This window comes from Lathamus discolor, chromosome 4 (assembly GCF_037157495.1).
Source record: "Lathamus discolor isolate bLatDis1 chromosome 4, bLatDis1.hap1, whole genome shotgun sequence".
In the NCBI taxonomy this organism is placed as follows: Eukaryota; Metazoa; Chordata; class Aves; order Psittaciformes; family Psittacidae; genus Lathamus; species Lathamus discolor.
Genome location: NC_088887.1, coordinates 5,675,635 through 5,698,718, shown reverse-complemented (window position 1 = coordinate 5,698,718; position 23,084 = coordinate 5,675,635). Strand labels below are relative to the sequence as shown.

The 23,084-nt window shown below is 46.7% G+C and overlaps 1 protein-coding gene across 2 annotated transcripts in view; it reads right to left on the bottom strand.

Annotated features, from left to right (window-relative positions):
• EPHA1 (EPH receptor A1) overlaps positions 1-22,937 on the bottom strand; it is a 33,046-nt gene extending 10,109 nt beyond the window's left edge. The window contains exons 1-6 of one of the 2 annotated variants that reach the window (XM_065676047.1): positions 22,542-22,937; positions 19,352-19,419; positions 7,792-8,067; positions 5,805-6,195; positions 2,452-2,607; positions 1,179-1,511 (exon numbers count right to left, since the gene is read on the bottom strand). In XM_065676047.1, coding sequence (XP_065532119.1) covers positions 1,179-1,511; positions 2,452-2,607; positions 5,805-6,195; positions 7,792-8,067; positions 19,352-19,419; positions 22,542-22,635 — 1,318 coding nt within the window. In that variant the 5' untranslated portion in view covers positions 22,636-22,937. The remainder of the gene's footprint in view (positions 1-1,178; positions 1,512-2,451; positions 2,608-5,804; positions 6,196-7,791; positions 8,068-19,351; positions 19,420-22,541) is intronic. The other variant, XM_065676048.1, reaches the window with a different exon arrangement.
• Between the last annotated feature and the right edge of the window lie 147 nt (positions 22,938-23,084).

Here is a 23,084-nt window from a genome sequence, read left to right as displayed (position 1 = left end):
AACATAGTGCAAGCTAGGCCCTCTCTCCACCATAAGCTCTCTCTTTCCTTCTCTGGTCATACCATGCGACTGGAACTGACTTTCATTGGCACTGCCACTCCCTCATCTTTCTTTTCTGTGATGAAAGGGCAATGAGGTCTTCGCCTGTAATTAGTTGCTTTCCATTAATAGTACGCTTCTATCCCAACACCGGAAACACAACTTTGGCCCTCAAAACAAAATCAGTGTTCCAACAAATTACATTTAATGCAGCCTTGCACAGAAAGCATTCAGTTTGAAACAAAGATGTTAGGATATTACATTCTTATCCTGTGTGATTTATGAGTGCATCTCAGTTTCATGAGGGTACAGTGAAATTCAATGCTCAAAATCTTTCAGCTGACTGCAAATGCATGCTGGTCATGAATGAGAAGATAATTCTCAACAGTCTGCAAGGACTGAAGAGTCAAGCTGGGTTCTCTCCTTGTCCTTTGTCATCACCAGGTAGTGATGAGGTGAGCCAAAAGCAGCTCTGCTTTTCTAGCTCAGAGTTGTGCTGCCCCCACATAGTGTCCGGAAGAAAAGTCCTATTTTGTCGCCAAATCAGAACCTGGGGGAAGCACCAAGGGCTGCTTGAGCACTGGGATGTCCCTTTCCTAAAGTCACCTTTCACAGCACTCTGGAAATTATTCACAGGACAGCCAAAGTTGCCAGCTTGAAGCTAAACTACAGAAATGTGTCATAACCTGCATGTTTTTAGCATCCTCACTTCTCCCTGCTTTCAAAGCTCTTTCCTTATCTTTTCTTTTCAGGGTTACTGTTGTGTTTGGTTGGACTTTTTGCAGGATCTGGGTCATGGAAATATTTCCTGCCAGAGTCCCTGTTCTTCCTGTCACACAGGTTACAATACTTAGGCTGGACTACGCTAGTGTATGACAAGGAGGGCTTCATCCTCCTCACTTCTATTAAGTCCTTGGTGGATTCGTAGCCCTTGGTGGGTAATGATTACTGCTGTTTTGACTTGCAAGGGATACAACTGATGGATTTTACATGCCAGAGGCAGAGGTACCTTAGAGTCCTTATCATACCATACCGACACATGTGGCAGACAGAAGGAGAAGGTGGAGAAAGCTTAAACATTCGCAGAGATTCCTCTTCCTTTTCCTGGTGAGCAGGAAGAACTCTCTGCTTCTGCTAACCTGCATGTCCAACTGCGACCCAGACAGCTGGAGCAGTTCTCTGTGGAGCAGGTCCCATTCCTGAGACACCATTATGGGCTTCCACAGCAAATGTGTAGTTGGTGTAAGCTTCTAGGCCGTCCACGTCCACAGCAGGTTTAGTGAGACCAGAAGCACTGGGGGAGAACACCACCCCAGCCTCGCATGGCTCACATGAGAGGAAATGGCACCGCTGACAGAAGACTGTGTAAGTCAGGTCCTTTCGCCCACCATGGTCACTGGGTGGTTGCCACCACAGACTCAGCTGCGTGCCAATAAGGGAGAAGCTGACATTGCGGGGAGCTGAGGGGGGGCCTACAAGAAGCATGAAAGAAAGTATTAGATCCAGTTGCTAACACCAAAACTACTGTGGCAGCTTCCCATCTGCTGATCCATTTTGAATGGATCATGTCCAATGTCTCATCTCCATTTCCCAATGTTTTGTTTTCTCCCATCTCCTTGTTCATAGAATCACAGAATGATTTGGGTTGGAAGGGACCTTTAAAGTCATTTAGTCCAACTCCCCTGCCATGGGCAGGGACATCTTCCACTAGCTCAGCTTGCTGAAAGCCCCATCCAACCTGACATTAGAACACTTAGAAGGTATCCACAGCAACCTGCTCCAGTGTCTCATCACCTGCACTGTAAAAAGTTTCTTCTGTATGTCCCATCTAAATCTACTCTCTTTCCATTTAAAACCATCGCCCCTTGTCCCATCACTACAAGCCCTGGTAAAACGTCTTTCTCTGCCTTCCTTATAAACCCCCTTTAAGTACTGAAAGGCTGCAATAAGATCTCCCTGAAGCCATCTCTTCCCCAGGCTTGAACAAGCCCAGTTCTCTCAGCCTTTTTTCATTAGGAGAGGTGTTCCAGTCTCTGACCATTTTTGCGCCCCTCTTACGGACTCACTTTACCAGGTCCATATCTCTTTTGTACTAGGGACACCAGAGCTGGATGTAGTACTCCAGGTGGGGTGGCATGAGAGCAGAGGGCAAGAATCACCTCCCTTGACCAGCTGGCCATGCATTTCTTTATACAGCCCAGGTTACAACTGGCTTTCTGGATGCAAGTGCACATGGCCAGCTCATGTCCAGTTTTTCCCACCAGCATCCCTATGTTCTTATCTGTGTGGCTGCTTTCAGTAATTTCATCCCCCAGTCTGTATAGATATATAGATATGCAGATATACAGATATATAGATATAGATATAGCCATAGATACATTATAGATAATGTTCTTTCTGTCTGTGACTCACGGGTGCAGGCAACGTTCTGGCCCTCTGAAGGTGCTCGGTAGAAGCCTGCATTGCAGGAACAAGATGTAGCCCCTGCCTCATCGGACAAGCTGTTGGGGGGGCACTTCAGGCAGCGTTTAGCCTCCAGGGAGTGACGGTAGAATCCTCGCTGGCAGGCTGTGAACAAGTAATCATAAGATCAACAATAAACCAAGATCAACAGGAAACCACCTGCAGGCTTTGTTCAGCGTCTTGAACACTTTTACCTGCTTGCTTTTCATCCGTTTTCTTCGCTCACAGAAATAAGTGCATTGGAGTGGACCCTTGGAGGTAACCTTAGCCCAATCAGAGCAGAGGGGAGATGCAAACTCAGGGTAGGAGCAATGTTATGATAGGACTCGTAGACTGAAGAAGGGAGATGTCATTTATCACAGATGCTGTATGAAAACAGAAGCTGGTCGACCCAGACTGGTCCCAACATAGCCCTTCAAGCCTTCCACACCATAAATAAGATCCTCCAAGTCCTCTGCTTGCTGACATCACACAGGGTACCCAGGAAAGAGGGAGCGCAGGGAGGGAACTGCACTGGTGACATGTGAGCACAGGAACAAACCTAGGAGGTAACCGGCTGGACCAGGTCACACCACCCGAGGCTGTGTCTGCATCACTAAACTGCAGGGGGGCAGGAGCCGCAGGCAGCACCGTTGGACCCAGCTGCAAGCCCGACCCACCCGGCAGCCCGGCGGCAGGCTCTGGGAGCGCTGAGAGGGACGGGGGGCAGCGACCGCGGCCAACAGGCAGGAGGCCATCCACGCTTGGCCAGACAAGCCCACGCCAGCCTCGAACTCGTGTCCTGGGAGCCAGGGAGAGCCCCGGTGCCCCGAGACGGAGACCGCAGGAGGCGTTGCGGCGGCGGCGCCCGGCGCCTCGGCTCCGCCGGCGCTGTAAAGCGGGCCCCAGGCAGCCGCGGCTCCGGCAGCGGCCGGCAGGTGGCTCCACAGCACCGGCGAGGCAGCAGCGCCCGCCCCGGAGGCGGTGCGGAGCCATCCCCGGAGCGCCCGGTGGGCTCGGGGGAGGGAGCCGCAAGCGGCAGCGGGGTGGGGGCTGTGGGGCGCGGTTGACATCGCTGCCAGCCTCCCTTCCCTGGAGGCCTTGGGCTGCCCTCGGCTGCCCCGGGAGCGCGGCTGGCGGCGGATGTGCGAGCCGGCAGCCCCTCTGCCCCCGGCACCTGGTTTAGGCGGCCCTTGGGCACCCGCTGTAGACACCCTGGGTAAAACAGGCTGGGAGAGGGCCCGCTCAGCTCTGCCCGCCAGGCATCGGAGGGCAGAGAGGGCTGGGGCCGGCCCTTCGCTCCTGTCTGTGCCCGGGCTCATCGGGACACTGCCGGCAGGCACCAGACTGAGCTGCCATGGAGCCTGCCTCACCTGCAGAGCCCATCAGGGAACCACAGCACAGGCCAGGGGCACAGCTTCGCGGTCAGTTGGTACGTTACGTACTTGAGAAGGTTAATCACAGAGCTCAGAGTCTGGCAGTAGCGAAGGCTGCAACACTGACATAGTGAGATGTCATGCAGGCAAGCACAGTGTTTCATGGGGTGGCTGAGCCATTATGTACCCAGCAGAGCTTTGTATGGCTGGGAATTCAGGGAGAGGGTGAGGGAACTGGTTAAGAGCCTCAGCCTTTGTCAGCTTTCTGTTGCCTCCTGTCCTCTAACAAAGGTCCAGTTCTTTTCCTGTTTGAGGCAAGGGTTCAGCTGTCCTGATTCGTGTTCCTGCTTAAGGGAAACCTCCGAACCAGAACACACTGCCAGGAGGTCTCCTCCATCCTGTCCCCCTTTACATGGTTGAAGGAGAAGTCCTTCTGATAGCAAAGTAGAAGCTGTGACCTCAGACTTCATCCTGACCTGGGCTGTTCCCAGTCCTTTGCACAATGCCTGAGCTTTTCTGCCTGAGGACAAGTAGAAGCTGTGACCTCAGTCTTTATCCTGACCTGAATTGTTCCCAGTCCTTTGCACAATGACTGGTCCTTTCCACTGAGGGTGAGGACCCCAAGGCAGCCCCCACAGGCAACCTTCATTCACCCTCTCCTTTGATCCTCCAATAAAACACTGCTTTGGACATGAAGTAACCGCTCCTCACCCCTGTTAACTTCTCCCCTCTTCCCTTCCTCTCCTGGGAGACCTCCCTAGCCCCTACAAAAGAGACTCCTGGCTGCAGCTGTGCTTGGGCGGAGTGGGATGAAAGCACAGATGCAGAGTGAGCCTGGGCTGTGATAGCAGTCAGGGCTTGTCGAGACATGACAGCTTCCCTGCCCCTTCCCAGGGGAGTGCTCTCAGGAGGGCGGGGAGAGCTCTGTAGCACCTAAGTGGAAAAACTGGCTGGGCTGTGCAAGGCGAGGGGATCGCAGGAGGAGGGCAGGATCTTGTGCTTCAACCTCCACCAGCTTCCCGAGTGAAACAAGCAGCACGCAGTGGGGATTCGTGGAAGCACCAGATCCTTGGAGGGGAGCAAAGGCAGAACAAAGCGGAGAAACAGGGCATCCGCTGACCTGCATTCCTTTTTCTGTATGCCTTAGCTGTGTGCCATATGGCTCTGACAACAACAGCAGAGATATATTTTTACCTCCCAGTCTGCAATAATACATACCCCCAAAAAACATACCCTCTTCCTCTGACAAACACACAAAGTTGCTCTTTAGCACCTGAATTTTGTGCCCTCTCTGGCAATGGGATAGCCCTGCACTGCTTGCTCTCAACAACCCTGCCTTGCTCTGTGGCTCCAGTACCCGGTGACTCCTATGCTTGCTAATTGCTCTTCCTCAGAAACGAGCCAGGCACCTACGTATTGTGCAATGTGCTTTACATGGTTTCCCATGGCAGAGGAGCCATCCCGGTCTAAGCAGAAGGGGACACAGAGGAGAAACTTGTGTGTGTCCCCCCACCCAGCCCCAGATCTCAGCTTTCTAGTCAGGGCCAAATACGCTGTTCCATGCATCTGACCCCATGTGCCCTGAGAGAACAAAGCTGCCATTTAAGGGTAGGGAACCAGTTGTTGAGTGAGTCAGTGTCAATCACATAGTTACAGCTCGCAAAAACTAGCTCCAGAGCTGAAGGTTCCTGGATGAAGCCCAAGAGGGAGTGGAAAGGTGTGCACAGGTCTTACACCTGACACTAGGAGAAAAATCACAATAGAAAAAGAGAAGCTATGGAAGGGAGAGAAGGTATAAGATACATCTAGCAGGCACACAGGGCAGGCAAGACAGAGGTAAACCATATTAACTCTGCTGACATCACTTTATGCTCACAGATGCTCCGATCTGTAGCTCCCTGAACCTCTCCCGTGGCCTATATCCCCAGTGGCTGTCTGCATACTCACCTACACAGCTCCCATCGACTTCCTCGAACCCCACAGCACAAAGGCATTGGCCCATTGGTACCAGCCACTCGCCGTCAGTGCTGCAGTGCATCCGGGGAGGAGAGCCCTCTTCTTCAGCTGCGTACTCCACGCAGACCCCAGGTACTTCTGTCAGCCCTTCCGAGCCTGCTAACGTCTCTGGAAAACGGGCCAGGCCCCGCACAGCCTCTGGGCAAGTCTTGTAATACACCCGGACAGACACCATGGCTACACAAGCCCCGGAGTTCTGGAAAGCCAAATAGAAGCCGCGGCGAGACAGCTTCCCAATGGGGCACACTTCTGTGTTCAGCTGCATGGCACCCGATTCAATGTCTCTGCTGGTGAAGCTTCGATCTGCTGCCACAGTGTTGAGCTAAGCGAAAGAAAAAAAGACAATAGCTTCAACATCCAAGCAGGTACCAGCAGCTCAGCTACCCATGCCTCTCAAACTTCTTTTACACTAAAGCCTTTTAGAGGCTTTATGGTCAACTGCTTCTAAAACATTGGATGTTTGCTTTGCACTTGGAAGTGGTGTTAACAGCGGGATCAACAGCCTTCCTTGCATGTATACTTTCCATCATCTCTTCAGCTTCTTTGCAGTCATTCTCTGGTCTTATACAGTACCCTATGTTCTGAGTCTCTGATCTCGGAGGTCTTCAGGAACAGCCCCTTAATGGAGCAAATCTCTTTTCTGTGATATTTTTCTTGTTTGCAAATTGTACGCACTAAAATCACAATACTGCTTGGAGCTGTGATCTTAAATTGACCAGTGAATTAGTCACCTGTTTCTAGGCTGTATTCAATGCAGATCAGATCATCTACTGCAAGGTGCTTCTCATGGAGCACACGACATATTTCAGCACTGTAGATACTTGGGTGAAAAAAGCTCCCACACTCTTACATTCCCCCTGCTTCCACAAACAAAGGATGAGAGTGACAAGAGATGCTTTTGATGCTTGGAAAGGCCTCTGTGACATGTGATATGGAAGACCTGCTGGACTGCAGGTGGGGTGGCCTTTCTTCTCAGAGGGAGAGCCTAAGTGATCCTCTCTACCACACGCCCTCCCTATTGCGTGAAACCACCCACTCCGTGTAGTTGGATGGCAGATGAAAGGATCTGCACAGCAGCTGCATCTGGCAGTGGGATCATTAGGCAGGTTTAGGAGTTGTGGAGGTATCATACAAATTCACGTGGTAGGCTGCAGGGGAGGTGAAGGAGCACTGGTAAGGGAGGGGAATCAGTTACCAGATTCTCCTGCTCTGCCTGTTATGGCCTTTACTGTTGTTTTCTTCACACACCACTTAAACCGCAGAGGAAAGGGCAGTCAAGTGGCTTCTTTTAGGACAGAACTGGGTTACAGAATTTCCTCCACAAAAAAAGCTGAGGTTCCCTGTTCTGCAATTCAAATGTTTCCTTGGCAAGAGGACACTGTGTTGGGGAAAACAGTAGTTAAAATATAGCAGCGCTAAATACCTTCACATGAGGGAGAATTTCACTTTAGCAAGGCATCACCTCCAGTTTTAGAAAATAAGAACCTGTATCTGGTAACAATCAGGGTAAATGATCGAGAGCACAGAGACCTGGAACTGGATTCTGTTCTTGACTTGGTCTAATCTTGCTTTATTACCCAAGGCAAATCAAATTCCTTTGGCCTCTACTATTTCCAAAAATTGGTGTAACCATCCAGCACTGTTACAACCCTTTAGAATCCTTACCTGTGTGGTCTCCCGGTAAAAAAGTACTTACATAGAATGGAGGTCTGATCTCATTTGACAACTCTTGTGCCTCTTGTGGCAAAGAGTGTTCTGAGCATCACAGAGGGCATAGGGGCAAAGTTTATTCTAAGGACAACGCTTACTATCCATGCCCCTCCCCAGATGCTGGCTCTGCTGGCCTACCCCAGTCAGCAAGACACACCTAGTTTAAGCTGAAAGACATGAGTCAGTCTTCACCCCCAGCGCTACAGACCTTAATGAACAGCGGGCGGCGGAACTGGATCCCGACATCTTGTTCAGACTCCATGTAATAGAGATTGAAGGTCTCTTTGCAGGTTACCACTTCACCTTTGAAGCTCTTGCAGTCCCGCACAGTGAACTTCAGCTCCACATAAATGCGTGAGGCTGCCTCACCCCGATATATCCAGTTGGTGCGAAGCCAGTGATCAGTGTCACCCTCGGAAAGCACGCTGCAGTCCTGGTACATATAGACTGGGGTACCATTTATCATCTGCTGCACTTCACTCCACTGCACCCAGGGGAGAAGAAAACACATATTGTTAGATGTGAGAAAAGTTTTGCTTCAAGCATGACAAAATCTTGCCTAAAAGATTGTTTCTCATATAGCACTCAGGGCTCAAAGCCTGCCTAGCTAGAAGGTCTCTTATACTGAGCAAAAGCTGCATCTGATCTAGAACCCCATATCTACCTAAACTCTTTACACAGGGAGCAAAGAGACTACCATAATTAGGATCTGAGTTAACGACAAATTGAAGGGAACCACTGTTCACAGACCCTTGCACATGCCCTTTATTCTGCCTTAGTTGCAGTTTGTTTCTTCATACACTGCCTTATCTTAGATTGAGAAAAAGCACCACTAATCCCATGTACTGGCCACTTCTCTCTACCAGTGTTTATATTCAAAGTGCGCAGTAGGACATACCGTATCAGGACTATTATCTGCCCCTGAAAATAATGCACAGCACTTTAGGGTAAGAGAAAAGATGCCCCTCAGCAGTGAGAAGATCAACTGCAGAAGGACTGTTCTAGAGCAAGCACTTACTAATTTGGAGTTCAAGCTTCTTTAAGTATGATATTTTGCAAGCCCTAATTTAACTATTAAAATTCAGTTGGTTTTCCTGACTTCATATAAGGTTCTACTTCTTCCCCAGACAAATAACGGCTGGGAGGAGGACATGGGCCCAAGTGGTTATGTGACCTCACTGATACTATTTGTCTGAATCTCCTAGGGTCTGATACATATTTTAATGTATTTTGCTGAATTTTATGTGGTTCTGGTTTTGTTTCCTCACCAGGTCAGGTATGAAATGCAAATACTCTTTTTTGAGTGAGTCACACATGAGAACTGAAAACATGGAAAGCAAGGTTTTGTCCAAAGGGAAAATAACTTAGATCCCTTTCCCCCCGCCATGCTAAAACTGCCTTTCTCATTATGCTTTAAATGTTTAATCAAATTAAATTGAAACAAGTGCCCACATAGGTATTCACACAAGTTTAAGCATCTTGGTTTTAAATCACACCCCAGGTTAAGATGCAATTTAAACAAGGCCTTAGTTTCTATATTACTCAGGGATTCTCAAGTCACATTCATCCAGCACCAACACCTCCTGAACTCACAGCACAACCTTGCAGCCCCTCTCCTGGCTTCTGATCCCACAGACCAGGTTCCTCTGCTAGTGGAATGCAAGAGGTAGACCCACAGAGTGCCAAACGAGGCTTTGCTTTTAAGCCATGCTGTAGAGCATGTCTCCTATGCAGCCCCACTCTGAAAACTATCAGAGTGCTGTCTCCAAGCTAGCAAGCCCTGCTGATAGCACAAGCTTTTATCTGGCTGATTCCAGCCATTCACCTATGTGCATAATAGTAGTCTCCTCCTAAGAAGTTCTGTGGATGGTATCTCATGTGTCCCTTCTTGTTTTGTTTTTCTCCATGTAATTAATCCGCAGTGTTACCCCATCCTCTTAATCAGATCCATCTGGCATATTTCTGCACTTTTACACTTTTTCCACTTCCTGGAAGTCAGAGGATTTAGGGTAGCAAGAGAAAGAAACAGACTGATGAATCCCAATGGATCCACCAGAAGGGGAAATCACTTAAATCAAATCACCTCTTGCACTATTTCATTTAAAATCTTCTGGAAATTGTGAATTTACAACACATCCTGAAGTATATTGAAATAGAAGAAAAGAAGCTAAAAAGGAAAGTAAGAACAAAGTAGCTTTCATAAGAAACTGCCAATGTTAGGACTAGAAGTATTTTTCCATGGGAGTCTGCCTCCACTAAGCTGATGGGAAAGGCATAATTGCATTTGAAGGCCAAGAGTTAGACATGTTTCCATTAGCAGTTTATCCTAAGGCAGTAGTACAGACAGGTGTCACCAGAAAGCAATTTTTGCATGTCTCACCAAAAGACATAAGCTATTGTGATGCATGTCCCGAATAGACCATTTTCAACTCTTAAGTGATACAGGACCAAAGTTTCATTTTCAATACTGACAATTCCAGCAGAAAGATGTCAGAAAAAATCCAGCTGCTAACTCCTGTATTTTGTAGCTCATCTCAGCCCAGAGCCTTCCAGACTGAAGCTCTTCAGGGCAAAGATGCTTAGCGCTGACTATTTCACAGTTTCATATGCAGCGTGGTGCAAAGAAATAACAAGGGAGTCAGACTTGGGTTTTCCAGACTCTATTGCTGGTGGGTAAAGGAAGTAAAATGAGGCTATTATTTATGCTAACAATACAGAACTATTGTTAAATATGCTTGTGACTTCTTTTTGTTATTCAGTGAGGCTTTTAAATTCAAAGCAGTAGAGGAAAACTGCTACGTACAACACAATGAAAGGGTGATGAGTGAAGTTGGTAGGCAACTGTCTCACATCCTTTAAGAATCTGCTGCAAAATCAAATGTATGCCTCTGATTTTTAACGTAATGTTTTTAATGAACGTGTGCTAAAGTCTGGCTCAATCAATATTAATTACTTGTCTCTCTCATTTGTCTGCCAATGACACTTGAACCAACCTCCTTTGATAATATAACTTTCTACCCATTTCATTCAAGACACTGTATCCTTACTCCAATCATCAGTTCGACCATAGGATGGGAAACATTCTTTTAGGAGAAGTGGGGGACAGTGCGAGTCAGACTTCCTCATTTTAGCAGTGACTGAACTTTGGGTTTATGATGCTACAGAAAACTTTCTCATGAGATTCAGAACCATAGAAAAAACCTAGGTTGGAAAGGACCCTTGGAGATCATCTGGTCCAATTCCCTGTTCCAAGCAAGCTAAAGAGTTCTTCAATTCTTCAGATTTTATTCTTTAAAACTCCTTTTAAGCTCTATTAAATTTAAACTCTTCCTTAAGTTTAAAATGGTTTTAAACTAGAAAACCTTTTAGAATTCTTAAAAGGTTGCTAAGAAAACGAAAGCCAGTGCATTCAGGAGAGAGCCATAAATTAGTTGCTTTGATTTTCTACAAAGTGTAAGAATGTAGGCATTGGATTTGAGAGCAGAAGGTGTTCTATATTTCTCAGGAACCCATATAATAACACAGGCATTTAGTTCCAGAGATTTGTTCATAAAGGCTTGGTGTGGGGGTATAATACAGAGCAAAATAATTCCAGCACAGCAATTAGTGTTAAGTGAATGACAACCTCAAAGCAAAAGTATTATCTCAATAACCTCAGAACACTGCAAGTTTAAGAAAAAGGAGGACAACTGTTCCCCCCATTGCTGGGTTGGATTCAATATGAAGAAAACAGTGGTGGAGACAAGCTGTCTCTATGAAGGCAGTTCAGAATGCCTTGAATGACAGTCTGGAAGGGCACCAGTAGATACCTGTAGTAAACAAAATTGGTTTAGTCTGCCATGTGAGTAAAAATCCAAAGATAAGATAACGTACATGCCTTTTAATATCTACCTTGATCAACTCTCAACTGATTATACAGTTAGAAGCTTTGAAGCCTAAGGAAGGCTTACTCTGCTTTGAATATAGATGAGACCACTCTAGGTTAGGACTGTGTCAAGCGTCCTCCACCCATCTGTGGGCTACTCTTCCTAGGAGCTGCCATAAGGTACAAGATGGAAACAGAGATATTTTGTATGTCTTCTTGGAGCTACTGTCTCAGGCTCTGCAGGCATCAGAAAAGAGGTATCTTTATGTTTTAGTCTTTGTTATTGTTGTTGTGTGGGAAAAACAATGAAAGCCAGTAACTTGAGTTAGACAGTTGCGCTAAGATGAACAGACCGGCTGAGTGTACAGCCAGGTACAGCGTTCCTGTTCTTAGTAAGTGCAACTCTTTCCCGTCAAATTTGCAGCAGAATTCAGAGTACCATTTTAATCCATGAAATCCCTTCCTGAAGAAAAATCACAGGGCCCCAAAGCCACGATCTTTTACAGCACCAATACATCACTGGTGTGCCAAGCCTGAAACCACATAGCAGAATGCACACCACTGAATGCTTTATGCCTCCTTCCCCTAGCAGCACCTTTGCCTGTGGAGTCTCTTTGACTTTTGTATAGTAGCATTTGCATGCTACCATGACCAGGAAAACCTTCCTGGAATACAGTCCAAGTTGAAGGCAGTTGTACATTACAGGTTCATCTGTACTACATTCTTAGTGTCTTAGTGGAAAGACTGTGACAGTAGAGACAATGTGCTAGTACCTGCTGTAATATGATGAACAGCTTCTCTTCAGCTGAAATACCTGTAACAGAACTGTGTCAGTATGTAAAGCTCAACCAGCCAGTCAAAAATAGCAGCACCACAGTGGTGTTCTGGCAGTATTCCAGAATGAAGTTTCTGTGCCCTTGCACTGAAAGTTTCTCCATAGGTTTGCAAGTTCTTTAGCTGGTGGGGAAGACAATTTAGACTATAATGATGAAGTGTGGTGACATCTAGAAATTCAAATTCCTATAAAGCCCTATAACTTTAAACCTGAGAACAGCAAAGAGGCTGCTTTTATTTCTTTGATTGTTTGGCAATGGTCAGGGAATTTTGATTTCATCACATCATCACAGAGTCTTTGACGCAACTGAAGTGATGCTTATTTGTCTACAGTGTCCTTCTGGGTGGGATGACATATTTTTTCACCACAATGATCCAGTGATTATTTTCAGGAAGGAACAACTAAATTATGTAATTACTTGTCCTTTAGGGCACTAGCACATAGGTCTCCATCCCAGCCATCTCTTCCCAATTTAACTTGTACTCTGGTTCTTATAGGAAGATAAGGTGCTAATGTGAGACACATAGCTCTAGTGCATTGATTACAGAGCCTGTTCATCAAACACAGGACCTGCTGTCTGCTCATTCTCTGAACAGTTTGGCCACATGAAGGTCTTGCACAAAAACAGTTTTGGTCACAACAGATGCTACTACGCGAGAGATGATACTCTAGTCCAACATTTCGTCCAGCTGTCTTGGAACACTTGTTTTGCATATACCTATTTTGCTAACACCCACCAACAGTATCAATATCTACAAAAAGGAGTGGAAAATTAGATGGTATACCTTTAAAGTTCAGAACTCATGGCTCAAGTCGTATTACCAATAAGGCAAATATTAGCTCTCATGTTAATTTTGCATTATATTGTACCTTGCATAGAATCCATTGTAAATGGAAGTGTCTAATTTTTTTTCCCCTCAAGGCAAAGCGCATCATATGGTGTGAGTTACGATTTTGTATGCTGTGTCAAGTATACTTCCAGTATTTTCAGAGAACCTGGGAAATTAATCTGATGACAATGGACAATACTTGCTCTGTTTGCATAGGTTCCTTTTAAAGATGGATCAGTTGGAATCCCACGCATGGACAGAGTAATTGTGCCTTTTCTTTGAGATGACTGAACCTGCCTGGAGAAAAGCTGAAAGAGATGGCTGTATGAAAGTCACAGTGAGGAGCTGAAAGGCTCCAGGTCAAGCATAGAGAAACCAGGAATTAGGCCTTAGAAGCAATGGAAATAACCTTTCAAGAAATCAGAGGATGATTTCCTGGTAAAACCCAGGCAAAGTACAAATTCTACACTGCTCATTTTTCTTTTTCGTTAGGTAATAGACCAGATCAAATACCCGTGACCTGTCGGCAACTTTTATATCAGTGACCACTTGATAGGTGGTTCTAGCAAGGCGAGGTTGTGTTCCGCCAGAATAAGAGGTCACAGATTTTAATAAAAGCTTATGATGGCTGGCTTCTGTTTCCACCGCTTCTGCTCACGTAGGTCTGGTCATGAGGAAATAGCATTGTGGGCCACACAGCCCTCAACCTGCAAGTGGTTCCAGCATAGCACTCCTATTTCAGTAAACCTGGGCAGTTTACTTAATGAGACTTCTTGGTGTCTTACTGAGATAGTCTTACCTGGAATAAGTCTCAAACAGTCAGATTTTTGTAGCATCCAAAGTTGATGTGAAAAATAACCATCAGAAATGCTATTATGTGCATCTCTTTGCACAGCTGTTGACAATGCATGTCATTTAGATCTAACTCAAAGGGATGTCATCACCTCCAGATGATAGAATAGAATAGAACCTGGAACCTGGAATAGAGTAGCAGTATATACCTCAGGCTGTTTTCAGCTTAAGTATCAGACATAGGGGGTTGGCTCTTCCAAGTGAGCAGGATCTGCGTAGGAAAAAGGGACAAATGCTAGTGCACTAAGTGTTGTGACTCAAAGGGCAAAAAAGACCACGTTCTGAGCCAAAGCGAAGATGCTGTACAACCATGACATTCATCACCATGGCTGCTCAGGCACTACAGTGGTGACAGCACTGTTGCCTAGCAGCTTCGGGAAGCTGATTCACCCTTTTATAGCTGGTGAATGAGAACGGGCAATATTCGCTGAACTTCCTCATATCAACACAAAAGCACCACAAGTTAGCTGGAGCTTTGAGATGCATCTACCTAGAGCACGGCCATCCAAGAAGTGTAGGATTTGTACTATGCCTGGGATTTACTAGGAAAGTAAACTTTGGAAAATTCAAGGAGATCAGGTGCCATGCACACTGAGAGACATGGTAGAGACTGAGAGCAACACTTTGAAGTACATGTGGAAGCAAGCAAGAGTATGGAATAAGCAGGAAAAAAGATTATGTCCTCCTCTCATAGGAGATTGAGAACAATGGCAGCCTTGAAAGGAGACTAACAAAATAATGTAGAAGCTTTAATAATACTATGATCCATGCAGGAATGTAATTTGGGGAAAATAAGCTCCATAAACCAGCTACTAACTGAGAATCGAGCATTGCTGTATGTTTAATGTGTAGTAACACAGTTTGGGAATTAGTGGCAGCAGCAGAATTCATGTGATTTCTGAAATAACAGATATCCAACTTAAAAACAAAGTTACTATGAAAAAGGACTCTCTTACAAGCAAAGACAGCTGTAGAACTGGTGAAAGCATGCCTCCCAAGAAAACATGCCAGCTAAAGAAGAATGAAGTGGGTTTAATTTACTATCTATTCAACAGCATAGAGGCACAAAATCATATTGAGTTGCCCAGTATGCAGCATCCTACAGTACAAATGGCTAGGATCTTAAGTAGCCACTTATACTCAAGGAAGCATGAGTGGATTATGCAAATACTATTCACATCGACAAAAAGGAAATTGGAAATAGTGGACAAAAGGAAAATTTCAAGATAGGCCAATAAGCTGGGGCTGAAATGATCATAGCAACTAAAGAAAAATGTTGGATTGCCCAATACGTTATATCATATGCCTACGTAAACAGATACAGAAAATACATCGGGATAGAGATTACAGAATTCAAACCATTAAATCAGGTAAATCTGGAAGGATCTTTTGTGCTTGGGCTGAAAATTCAAACTCAGAATGCTGATGAACAAACAGTGATAAACTACCACATAACACACAGATTTAGGTGGGAAGAGACCTCTAGGTCTCCCCTCCAATCCCCTACTCTCAGCATGGCTAACTTCAAAGCTGAGTTGAGTTTCTCAGGGTCTTGTCTATTAAAAGCAAAATGCAAGGGGATAACGGGACTCCTCACCACCATCTGCTCAAATTATACTTGAAGCCAAATAAGAGAGAAATGACATGAACAGTGGGATTGAGTGCACTCCCAACAAGTTTGCCATCAACACAAAGCTGTCTGGTGCGGTCAACACACTGGAGGGAAGGGATGGGATCCCGATGGAGCTTGACACGCTTGAGAGGTGGCCAGTGCCAACCTCATGAAGTTCCACAAGGTCAAGTGCAAGGTCCTGCCCCTGGGTTGTGGCAATCCCAAGAACAAATACAGGCTGGGGGAGAACTGATTGAGAGCAGCCTGAAGAGGACTGAGGGATGGAGCTGATGAGAAGCAAAACATGAGCCACCTTCAGTGTGTGCTTGAGCCCAGAAAGGCAACCGTGTGCTGGGCTGCATCAAAATGAGTGTGAGCAGCAGGTAAAGGGGGTGATTCTTCCCCGCTACTCCACTCTCGTGAGTACCTACAGTATTGCATTCAGCTCTGGGGCCCCACCATCTTAGGATGTGGACCTGCTCATGTGAGTCCAGAGGAGGGCCACAAAAATGATCGTAAGGGTGGAGCACCTCTCCCATGAAGACAGGCTGAGAGAACTGGGGGTGTTCAGCCTGGAGAAGAGAAGGCTCCAGGGAGGCCTTAGAGCAGCTCCAGTACATAAAGTGGGCCTACAGGAAACCTGTAGAGAGACTTTTTACAAGGGCAGGTAGTGACAGGACAAGAGGTAAGGGCTTTAAATTGAAAGAAGGCAGATTAGATAGAAGGAAGAAGTTCTTCCCTGTGAGGGTGCTGAGGCGCTGGCACAGGGTGCCCAGAGGAGCTGTGGCTGCCCCATCCCTGGCAGTGCTCAAAGCCAGGTTGGATGGGGCTTGGAGCAACCTGCTCTAGTGGAAGGTGTCCCTGCCCGTGGCAGGGGGATTGGATCTAGATGATCTTTACAGGTCCCTTCCAACCCAAACCAGTCTGTGATTCTATGATTTAGAAGCTGCTGAGAAGCAATGGTACTCTGCCTGGTAACTGAATTTATTTATGGTAAGATTTAAGAAGTCCTTTTTGGTCAGTTTCAGTGTTTTTAAATCAGTTCAATCAGTTAAGCTGTTTGTGCAGCGTGAGGAGCCTTGAAGAAATGTCAGAGTAAGTAAATTCTGGACTCCTGACACCTTCCAAGCGATCATCAGTAGCTTTCTAACGTATGTTAAAAGATGGGAATCTACCGGTAGTATTGCAATACACCTTCCCATGCCCAACTGTGTTGCTGTCTCAAAACTTCAAAGACAAATTTGAAGAGATGATGAGAGGGTGAAGGTGGTGAGATAGATAAGAAAGTGACCGTAGGAACTACAGTCTGCCTTTTTAAGGGCTTAGTTTTCAATAGTAGCTTCAAATGAATTCTAAACAGTTACTACAAAGCAAGATAGCACAGACCTTTTAGCAAACGAAATTCTACAGACATTGCTTAGAGTACAGACACTTTCACTTAAACGCTACCTTTAAGCTTAGGCAAGATGCCAGTTACCATACTCTAAAAGTCCAGAAAAAGCATCCATGCTGCCCAAAACTGACTGGTATACAGCGTGGTGTTCTTAGGCTGAGCATGTGTTAGCAGAAGCATTGTCTATACTGGATACAGACCAAGTCTAACCATGAAACAATCACATATGACAATCCATTGTCATTGTCTGAAAGCGGAGAGGAGAAAAAAGGTATAATTCTGCCTCCACAGCATTATCCAACCTCTTCTGGGCTATGCTCAGAGACCTTGTCCATATAAAGTATGTAAGTTCTTCACAGCAAATGCCTCCTCTGTGTGATAGCCATATTGACACAAATCCAGCTAATATATGGGAGATCTCTGGCATCTGAGGTTAGGCACAAGTAGCAGTGTTACACGCAATACACTTTTCAGCTCTGTATGCAACACAGTTCTGAGGTTTCCAGTCTGTTAATAATCAAGCTAGTCAGGTATTCAGTATGAATCTTAGCTCTTTTGTGTCAGAAAATGTTCTGAATTCATCTCAGTTCTCTTTCAAAGATATTTACTTCTTCAGGTTTGGAAGAATGGCTTCAGAAGCAGTTGTTCAAAGTTCTGATTCCAAGAGAATCACCCATTGTACCCTTTTTGCTTGTGGCAGTTTGTCAGCTTTCCACCTAATAGTGGTTGGGAAATGACGTCATTAGACAAATCCCTGCAAAAGAATTGCTCATCAGAAGTCAATGAATCCATTCTTCACCCTCTGTTAGTTTATCAGGCCTCAGTATTCTGATCTATTATTTTGGCTTGCTCTCAGGCCACGTTTTCCAGCATCCTCTACAATTCCCAGTTACAACGACTGTATTTTAAATGTACGTGTATTAAGCAGTTGGTGTAGCACAAGCACAAGGGTACGCCAGCTCCTAGCACTGCTCTGAACCTCCTGTGCACAAATCACATGTTCTGTAACAAAGGTTTTGTCTTCTTTCTATCAGATTATTTTTAGAATGCACTTTTCAGTGGTTTTTTCCAATCTCTTTAAGAGGCAGACTTCATCCTGAGCATGCCTAGAGCATAGTATTGGGTTGAAATTACCACACTCTTGATGGGGACAACAGAACAATAGGCAAAACATCATCTCCATGTATGTCTCACTAGGGCATCTGTTCTGAGTAGGGTATAATAATAACCAAAAGAGCTGTACTAATGAAACAAGTGCGGTTGTGCCAGTACAGGATAACCTCACTGTCTGGCTCTGGTTCACCCAGAAAGACTACCAGGAGGAGGCTGGGGTGAATGTAAACCAGCCACAGCACATTACAGAGGAAAGTTATGATAATGAGTTAGGAACAGGCTGAACCCAGGTCTGCTTCATAAGCAGCAAGGGTAAAGACTCTTTCTCCATGGGAGAGCTTGGGACTTGCTAGAAAGAGCATGGGTGAGGAAATGGAACTATGTATTAACTAACATACATCCTTCTAACGAAACTACTGCAGCGAAGTCCCTGAATTCCCTTTTCCTTCCACCACTCCCACAGTCCTTCTGTTACAAAGGAAACCATCTTCAATAACATAGGTTGTGATGCTAGAGGGACTGCTCAGCTTCATACAAAATAGCTGTGCGTGTACAAAAATAGCTGAGAGCTCAGCTGTCTTCTGGGGTCCAATTGTGCAGTGGTTTCAGGAATAGATTTTGAAGCACTTCCATCAACTCAATTTTACAGTCATGAAGCAAAAGGAAGTGCCTCTGTCATTATCAGCTGTGTGTAAAGTCCTAGAACCTTGCAGCCCACCCAGTAGGCCAGATTGCTGCCCCAAGAGTTGACAGCTATTTCTTAAGTCAGATGCTGAGTTGAAAAATGTTTAACTGAATCATTCAGTTTAATACCTAAGGGGTGAAGAGACAGCATGACCTTAAACAAAGATGCTAAATTCTTGAGAGACTTGGAGACAGAAATAATCTGCCATGGCTATTTGCCTGGAAAAGGAGATGCAAGATGCATTTGCGGCATGTTAGAATGAAAAACTGGCTGATGATTTTTTTTCCTTTTTCTCCATTAAGTTTTATGACTTCATGGAAACAATTTATTTCAAGGACATATTTAATCACTGAGAGTTACTGGAAGCCAATAGGCATCAGTCCTTAAACAGCTGGCTAGCGGGTGAGGCTGCAGAGGTGAAGGGGCTACAGGGGGGAGAGGCTTAGAAAGCATACAATGCACAGGAGAGGTTGGAGCTGAAGAAGCCCGATTTTGGGAGGCAGAGTGAAATTTCAACTTGGATTATGCTCTTCCACCATTTCATACTCCCAGTGGCTCCCCTTCCTTGAACGTGTGTACTCACCCCTACTTCTGGAGGGTCTGGAAGCCAGCCCAGTTCACCCTGCGCAGTGCTTGTGTCAAGCAGATCCACTGAAAACCAAAAGAAGAAGGGGGGGGAAAGTCAATGACCCAATTTACATGGCCCATGGAATGACTTCGTCCTCTTTTTGTCACAGAATACAAAGACTGCACTTCCTCTCTCAACCCCACATCTTTTGTGACCTTTAACCTTCAAAAAGCACAGCAAGAGGATGGGAATGATACATGACAGTGCAGCGAGTCAGGTTTTCCTCGTGTTTGAGTCCTGCTCCCCTTCCACTCTCATCTCGCATATAAAAAATGCAACCCCGACAAATTCTTCTGCTTCCTAAAGCTACCTGAAAATGGGAACAGGAGGCTGCAGCCTATTGAAATGGGAACCCAGCATTAGCAGCTGAACACATCTTTCCTCCAAATAGGAAGGCAGCAGACAAAATGGATGAAGAGGCAGGCAATCAAATAAATTACCAACACAAAAGATCAATCAGTGTCGCCTAGAGGTACTATTCAGTACTTGAAACGCAGTGGGGAAATACAGAGGCAGTGAAGGGACTTCCCACTGTCACAGCACCCAAACGACAGGAGAGGCATGAGTTGCATAAACTGCTGAGCCCTCTACGTCTGCTCCAGGCTATCCACCACGGGCTAGAAATCGTTTCACTCTTCCCCCCCCCCCAACTGTTTTATCCGGGATAGCCAGAGAATAATGGCTCCCAGCCATAGCATTACCACCTCTTGCAGAATTGCTCTGCATGGCTGGGTTAAGCCTTGGCTCCTGGAGCCATGGGACAAAGGAGAAATTCAGCGGTATTCATTTTCATCCCTCAAAGAAATAAGAAAATGTGATCAGAGTTTGCCCTGAAGTCTTGATCTGAAGAGAAGTTAAAAATCTATCATTTTGTAAGCAAACAGGGAGAAGGGAGAGTAAGCCGCACTGCTGGATGTGCAGCTTTCTGCCTGCCTTTGGGCCTGCCAGTGTTGCCAGGACAGCCTTAGTTTTGGTGCACCTATCGCATGGGAACATAAGGAAACAGGAAAAATTCCTTGGATTCCCTTTTAGATGCCTGCAGGTGTATTCAGAGGGGTTATTTCTAAACATAGAATCATAGAATGGTTTGGGTTGGAAAGGACCTTAAGATCATCCAGTTCCAACCCCCCTGCCATGGGCAGGGACACCTCACACTCAACCATCTGAGAAAAGAATTTGGGGGTGAAAGGTAGGAGGGGGGGCATTATTTAAATGGTATTTAAATAACCAGATTTCCTCCCCCTCATCTGACTGCTTTACAAATACTGCCTGCCAACTATAAGTAATAGTGTAAAGTGCAGATCAGCAAGAGTCCTGTGGAATGAGGAAGCAGGCTGTGGGCCCAGAATCAGAGATAAGAGGGATTGCACTGCTGTTCTCACCTCTGAAACACTCTTTCATGATGGGGAGAAGGGAAAAGCAGGAATCCAGGTTTTGCAAGTTCACAGCGCTCACAGCATGGTCATATGGCAAAACCTTGCTAGCCACAGACTCCCTGTCCAGACAAGGCTCCTCACTCACTTCCCTTCTGCTCTCAGTTCGAGATACTATACTTGTGTTGTTGGCTCCCAGGGTGAGGTAGCCTGTCCTTCCAGAACCATCACCCAGATAATATCTATCCCACGCACTTCAGGCCTGAAGCAGTGATGTGGAGGTGAGAGGGGCTGCATGGCAAGTTCTAGCAGAGCAAGGGAAAAGGAGCTCTGAAGTGGCTGGGATAGGAACCTTGCAGAGCCCATCTGCCATGCTGCTGGGCTTCAGCTGCTCAGTGCCCAGTGGAGTGGGCAAAGTCCATTCTCAACAAGTACCTCTCGAAGCGAAACCCGCAACAGAGATTCTCCAAGGAAGGGAGGAATGTGTCAGCAAGACTGCAAGAGCACCGGGAGTACAAGTACTCAGGCAGTCAGCAGCTGCTAGCTCTTGGGTCCACAAACTCAGTGCTAGGAATTCACGTGGCTGTCTGGCCACATGGGAGGAGGTGTCCCCAGGAAGAAGAGAGACTTCAGATAAAAGAGGATGCCGGGGAAATGAGCTGTTCCCAGATAGACACGTTAAGGAAGAGTGCATCACAGGCACAGCCCAAATGAGATGGCTGAGATAGGGGAGAAGCTGGCAGGCTAAGTCCCTGTCTGTTACTGCCAACTACTGGTCACACACTTATGGAAATCAGAACCTGCTTGGTGATACCTTGTGTTACTTCTCATCTAGTCTGGCCTTCCCCACAATGTCTGCTAGCTATGTCCATGTAGCCGGATCCTCGATACAGATGTGCTTGTCAAGAATGCTTTAAAAGAGCACTTAGCACTCACAGAGTCTGAGGAGAGCCCATGGCCGAACTGCTAGTTATGACCAAGTCCTCTCGATCGAGAGCCTGGAGCAGCAAATGAGAGGGCTGTCGCTGGGATTGAAAAGTCCCAACACCTCTCACTGCAAAACAGAGTAGAAGTCTCCAGCAGGAGCTAACTGCAGGAGGAGGTGAGGAACAGAACAGGGATTTACTCCTTCTCACTTCTGTATTAAAAATTTCCATTCCCCGGATGTTTCATAACCACTGTGCCAAGATGGAAGAAAAAAGATCACTACGTCCAATAGAAGGGACTGTATGGAACAGGGAAAGGAAGCAAGGGAGTCTTAAGAAAAGAGGTGAAAGAGCAAATTGTAAAGCCCAGCTCTGCCTTCCAGCAGCGGGGTAGGTGAAGGAGGCTGTCTCACCTTCCAAGCCTCTGCAAAAATGACTGTCCTCTTGCTCACAAGGGTTAACTCCCAAAAAGGCTTCCCGAGGAAACTGTGGGGTGTTGGCGATGGGAGGCGGGGGGAACTTTCTGAGTTTGTGTTTAAACTTGTTATCTGCAACACTTGTGTTTAAGGCAAACAGAGACAGAATTCCCTTGGATCACTGGATACGCAGAGGCATTTGTGCTTCGACTGGGAAGGGGGAGACACACCTGGACTCAGTTCACTGAGCCACCGGGATTCGATTGGGGTTTGCTTCCTCTGTGCCCACCTGCGCTCCCTAGAGACCCCCATCCCTCTGGTGTTCCCCGAGGCCCCACACGTGTTGACCAGACCCTGTTCCCTGTCTGCTTCTACCAGCCCGCCCAAGCCCAACCCTCCAGGCAGAGCAACTGGTGGGTCCCATGCTTACCTTCTTTCCCTGGTACCTCGGGAGGAAGGAGAGCCCAAAGGAGAAGGAGCCCAAGGGAGAGGTCGATCCCACTGCTCCAGGTTCTCAGCTCCATGCCGGCTGGAGAGGGGGCCTGGCCCCCAGCCCCTGCCTGCTCTGCCGGCTCAGGCCTCTGAGCCTTGGCTCCTGCTCGCAGTGCATGAACCTCTCCTGCAGCCTCCTGACTGGAGCGCACACATTGCACAACCTCCCTTGCCTGGCCCACAGTTATGATGAAAGATCAAGGCAAGTGGGTGGAGAAGCCGTACTGCCTTTACCTGTTTTAAAGGGGCTGGTCACAGACTTCCCATCTGGCAGGCAAATAAACCCACCTTAAAGGCAGCCACCTTTTCCTGGGAGCCTCCCTCCACCTTTGCTCCAGTCCCGTAGGAGGCTCCCGATTGCCATCTCCTGGGCAGCCCTCGCCACCGTCCCCGCTCATGCTCGGGCTTCCGCACCCGCTCTGCCGCCGGCTCCGGGCCGCCCTGCGGAGATGAAAGCAGCCCGGACACCGCGATGAGGACT